At 36.9% G+C, this 6,033-nt stretch overlaps 1 protein-coding gene across 1 annotated transcript in view; it reads right to left on the bottom strand.

The window, feature by feature from the left end:
• The window catches only part of LOC106875392 (uncharacterized), a 41,744-nt gene that overhangs the window by 6,415 nt on the left and 29,296 nt on the right, over positions 1-6,033 (bottom strand). Inside the window, exons 4-6 of the mRNA XM_052974723.1 lie at positions 5,135-5,252; positions 3,384-3,580; positions 734-891 (exon numbers count right to left, since the gene is read on the bottom strand). Of these exons, the coding sequence (XP_052830683.1) occupies positions 734-891; positions 3,384-3,580; positions 5,135-5,252 (473 nt within the window). The remainder of the gene's footprint in view (positions 1-733; positions 892-3,383; positions 3,581-5,134; positions 5,253-6,033) is intronic.

Below are 6,033 nucleotides of genomic sequence, written 5' to 3'. Positions count from 1 at the left end.
TATATATATATATATATATATATATATATATGTGTGATTTTGTATCTGTGTTTGTTCTCTGCCTCTACTTGACAACTTGTGTTGGTGTGTTTAGGTCCCCGTGTTTTAGCAGTTCGGCAAAAGAGTTTGATAGAATAAGTACCAGGCTTAAAAAGAAAATAAATACTGGGGTAAATTAGTTCAACTAAAATTCCTCGAGGTGATGCCTCAGCATGGCTATATGTAACAAGTAAATGACTGAAACAAGTCAAAGATAAAAAAAAATAAACATTGGCTGCATTTGCTGCTTTCCTGTTTCCTGATGTGAAATACTGAGAACGTAGTTTTTGTCTGCAGATCTTGGAATCTACTTACAATTTCTGAGTAATTGCATGACAAATGGAATAACCTGGTCACTATAAGTAAAGAGAAGTACATGAAGTACCAGAGTACATAGTAGGCAGTCAGAGATAGTCGTATCTTTACTGGTTTTACTAAGTATATTGTATACAGATGTGGGTGTTATAACAATCCAACATTGTAAGGATTACAACAGGAAGAGAAAGAGTAGGAGAGAATGAGACAAATACTAAAACATCTGATGTCAAATAAGTCAGCATCAAATCAGGAACACCAAATAAGCAGCATCAACCTGGCTGTGTCAAAGCATTTCGTGTGCCTTGTGAAAATCATAGGCAAAACCTCTCTTCCAGAATCAGCAATTAAAAAAAAACAAAAAAAAAACTATACTTACTAATTCTGTTACTTGATTATTCCATTCTGATTTATATGAAATGTTACATATCGGAATAATATAGGGTGATAATAGATTCTGAAGGAACCATGTCCAAGAAAATGTTAATGATGAATCAGTGGCTGTGACTTCTTTTTTGATTAAAGATTGAAGTTTTACTAGAAAATACAAATACAAACAAAGATTCTGTTCATATTTTATTCATATTTTATTCATATTCTATGCAATGTCGATAACCCGAAGCAACTTAAAGAAGAATAATGTCTGTTTGTTGCGGTCACTCAAGAACAGGGAGATGGGTTTGTTATATACACCCAGAACAGCTAACAGCTTAGGAGTGAAATTTAGGATTTCTTGGTTTTCTGTGAATTAATTTTGATAAAACTTTTTCCAGCTGGTCTGCACATTATGGCAACACCATTGTTATGTTTTCGTTATTTTGTGTAACGTCCTTTCTTTTTATATTTAAGATTCTTCAGTTTTTGGGTGAACCACTGCTAATAGCTTTTGAATGAAAGTAGCCCATCTAGACATTTTTTTTCAGAAAATGAAGGGTAATGATACGTATTAAGTATGCATTGAGTATATATTTAACAGAAAACCATAATAATATAACATTTATTGACATGAATTATTTAGCCACATGAGTGCCATATCGATGGATAACTTCAAAAATCCTATTAGTCATGGAATCTATCAATTTCTTAATAGTCGCAGGTTGGTCTGCCTCTGCTGCAGCTTTCATGGTTGCCCATAAGACATCTTTCGATGTGAATTGGCATCCAATCAGCATAAACATCTTGTTTAATGATGGACCAAAGATATTCGATAGGGTTGAGATCCAGAGATGCTAGCGGCCACACCATCAACCTTTCACCTTGTATGCTGTAAGACCCTAGTAATGTTTGGGTGGTCCTAGCAGAGCGAGAGGAAGCATTGCCATGCATGAATAGAAGATTCTTTAAAAGTAACAGTGGTATGTCATCTATCCAGGGATCTAAGACCTCCTTCAGGAGATTGCAGTAGGCGGCTGTGGTCACTTTAACCCTTTCAGGCACTCTGACTGGGCCAACAAGTCTGTCCCCAATGATACTAGCCCACAACAGGACTCCACCCAGTTGTTGACGTCGTAAACGTTGGTGATGTCCATCTCCAAAATAGACCCAACCATTTGCCCAACCATCAGGTCCATCAAGGGTCGACCCTGGTTTCATCAGAGAACAGAACACAACTCGTGTCTAATGTCATGTACATTTGGGCCCACTGAAGCCTCAAACTCCTACAACGGGATGTTAAAGGAAGCAGTTTCAGGGATTCTCGCATGGAAGCCATGGTCCTGAGGATGCAATTTCTGGCAGTTTTCAGTACGAAGAAGTCCAGAGGTGGTGAAAATGGCTTTGCATTTTTTCCCAGGTTTCCCACATAACTTGCAGCCAATATTCCTTAAATCCCTAGGTGTCACAGTCTTGGAGGTCCCACAATCGGATCGTTTCTTCCTTGGCAAAGGGTCCTTCAGGAACTGTCTAACTGCGTCCACATAACAGCCTAACTTCTCCACAATGACATAAGAGAGGGGCCTTTAGAACTTTCCTTGATGATGACAGACATTTCTTCATTGTTAAGGTCTTTTCCACATTCAATTGTCCTTATAGAGGAGAGGTGCTATTAGCATGGTTCACCCAAAAACTGAAGAATGTGAAATAAAAAAGGACATTACACAGAATAATGAAAACATAACAATGGTGTTGTCATAGTATACAAACTAGCTGGGAAAAGTTTTATCAAAATTGATTCACAGAAAACCAATAAGCTATTAGTGTGGTTCTGGGTGTAATTTCCAACAATACCAAAAATAATATATGTTTACTTGACACAAACTTCATGCATATCTTTTCTGTACATCACTACTTCTATTTGGATTCATTCACAACAAACTTTGCACTGGCAGCCATTGCATTGTTGTTGCTGTTTAATCCCCCGGGTCAGCCTTGATTTCATAGATCTTTGATCAAAGGTGTTCCAGCTGTGATCATTCAGTATTTCTTCCAGGTGTTGTGTATCTAAGACTACATTATCCAATGTGTTCTTTCATCCCTAAGATAGTAGGATGTGACATGAGTGAGATTTAACTGCTATTTCTAATAGATTGTGTGACTACACAGAGGCTCCGTAGAGTTCCCAAAGCTGTTGTAGAGTTAAAATATAAAAGAGACTGGACAAAAAAGATTTTTTTTTGTTTAACAAATCTAATTAAATATCTAAATATGAAATGAGTTGTTAATAAGATTTCGATTTTACCTACTAATTAAACTCGTTTTTAGAGAAGAAAAATTTTAAAACTTACATCCATAATTCTGGACATATAGAGTATTAAACTAGATTTGAACTAGGAACCTTTGTGTCTAAAATAAGGGTGGCAATATTGCTCTTACCCCTAAGCCACAAACACATGCATCAGAAACCTAATGGTTAGACTCTTAGTTCCTAGTTCAAATCCAGTGTGGTATTATGTGCATGGGGAATAAAATATCTGATGGCAAACGGAGATCACACCAAAAATAAACATAGTATAGATGTAAATATGAAAAATATTTTTCATCTCTAAAAAAAAAAAAAAGTAAAATAATAAATTATAATTGCATTAACTTACCTGATGTTAAATCTGATTTGACAAAATATGTTTTGTTATACTGTCCATAGAAGTTAATACCAACAACAGAAAATTCATATTGACTGTTTCTGAGATAACAATTCTCATTAACAACACAATGGAAAGGATTTGAGCATTGGCAGCTGTGCCTCAAACATGGACAGCTATCTTCAAAGATTCTTCTTCTTTCAGGATCTCTGTAACCAAAATAATAGCAAGGGTCATCATCATTTAATGTCCACATTCCATGCTGGCATGGGTTGGATGGTCTGACAGGATTTGATGTGTCAATCTATCATATTCCAGTGTCTGCTGTTCTGACATGGTTTCTACAGGCAGATGCCCTTCCTAACAGCAACCACTTCATAGAGTGGACTGCATACTAGTTCCATGCCACCTGCACAAATCAGGTTGCCATGCAGCTCACTGAACTACAAATCTAAGTGAGGAGTAGGGTCAGCTTCATGCAAGTGGATACAATGAGAAAGAGGGTGGACAGTACAGGTTCTTGTAGAGGATCTGCATAGCTACTCACAACTAGTAGGGGAAGGAGAGAAAATGAACAGAGCTGCAAGAGACAGGTAGTTGCAATGAGGTGCCCAGATAGCCCCAAAAGGCACAAAGTGTGTTGAAGAATTGGATTGCAAGATTGTGTTACAGAGGAGAATGAGGGGGTTGGGGTGAAAGTGGGTAGCAGACTGTCAGAATAAGTGGTGCTGAAAGATGAATGAGTAAGGAGCCATGAGTTGTAGGAGGTAAAGGGGTGCAGAAGAGAATGAAGGAAAACAAGCAGCAGGAGTAGCAAAGATGATACAATCATCAGGTGGGGAGGACAAGAGCAAAAAACTGATGTAGGTGATAATCTGCAGGGACAGAGGATGAGGAGTAGGGAGATGACGCAGACCTAATGCATGGGCAGGGGCTGGGATGAGTCACTGTAACATGGGTGGAGACCACAATACAATGTAGTGAATATACATTGGTGCACTACTATGCTGAGATAAGGTTTTAATATTTTGCTTAGGCATTGTGAGACTTGGTGTAGAACTCAATACACATATGCTTCAGAACAAAGTATTAATCAGTACAGAGTGGCAATAAGAAAATGAGATGACAAAGGAATAAACAATTATCTTATGAGTTTCATTAGCTTACAGCTGTTCCTGCTTATAAGATGCAGTGGACTGATAGTTCATTGGAGTCTCGAATATGAAATAAATTGCATTTCATATTTGAGGCTCCAATAAAACTTTACGGTGTTACTCAGCACTCGACTAGGAGTCCACTGCATCTTATAGATAGCAGAAACAGCTAATGAAGTTCCCTCATTTTCTTATGGGTATAGGCACGGCTGCACAGTTAAGAAGCTTGCTTTGCAACCACATGATTCTGGGTTCAGTTCCATTGCATGATATCTTGGGCAAGATCTTCTACTACAGCTCTAGGTTGAACAATGTTTCATGAGTGAATTTAGTAGATGGAAACAAATTCATCCATAGAGAGGAAGCTCGTTGTATATGTGCACGTGTGTGTGTGTGTCTGTGTGTGTGTGTGTGTGTGAAAGGGAGAGTGTACATATGAGTGTTTGTGAACATACATCAATGTTAACATCCCAACATACTAATGATTCTGCCAACTCACCACTTTAACCCCTCATCTAATAATAATAACACCAAAACCAAAAATAATCCTAAAGCTCTAGATCCTCCCTCTTTTCATCAGATAAACTAAAGAAATTAAATCTATATTACCGGAATGTCCATGTCACTTTCCAATAATCGTTGAAATCAATTTTCTTTGGTTTTACATTGATGGCTAACTGGAAGTAATCCAGATTTTCAAACCAAACAGCACCCAGTTCTGGTGGATCTGAAAAGAACGTTATAAATTGCAAATGAAAAAATATATGTAAAAATAACACACAAAAAAATTTCATTTTGAAACAAAAAGAAAAACATTCAAAGAAGAAAATTGAAAAACATTGAGGGAAACAATTGAATTTTAAATCAACATCAAAGATGTTGATTGGCTATCTGAGAAGCAGTAGAGAGGCAATGCCAATGATATTTTTGCATATATATATATATATATACTAGCAGAGATACCCTCATTGCTCGAGATTAAAATGGCATAGTTTGTATATATATTACAGTTATATTGAAACAGTTGATATGGGAAAATGCAGCATTGACAACAAAACGTTTTTGGAGTAAATGATGGGCTAATTCAACTAAGTGATGTGTCATGTGTCCGTTTGGAGTATTCCAGGACTTAACCTATCAGGGAAAACTGAAGGTGGGGGGTGTATGTGATTTTTGAACACACTGCAAAGCTGTTAGTGGATATGCTCTCCTTTATGGTGGTCAGCGCTGCATCTAACATGACCCATCGTCTGAAGTTTTGACACCTCCTTCAGTTTGTAACATCTCAGCTCGTAAGTTACCCCATTATTTCGTTTTTGTCTTGCTATTACATGTTTTATTATGAACTCCCTGAAGAGAAATAAATGAGGAACCCCAACAGCTCTTTCTTCTTTGTGAAAGAACTATCATTTATTTCGAAACATATATAGGAATTAAAGGAACTTTCATTGACATGCGTCTTGCTCCATTTATTATTATTATTATTATATATATATATATATATATAT

This window comes from Octopus bimaculoides, chromosome 19, assembly GCF_001194135.2.
Source record: "Octopus bimaculoides isolate UCB-OBI-ISO-001 chromosome 19, ASM119413v2, whole genome shotgun sequence".
Taxonomy (NCBI): domain Eukaryota; kingdom Metazoa; phylum Mollusca; class Cephalopoda; order Octopoda; family Octopodidae; genus Octopus; species Octopus bimaculoides.
The sequence above is the reverse complement of the archived record's forward strand: the minus strand, read 5'-3'. Positions and strand labels throughout refer to the sequence as shown.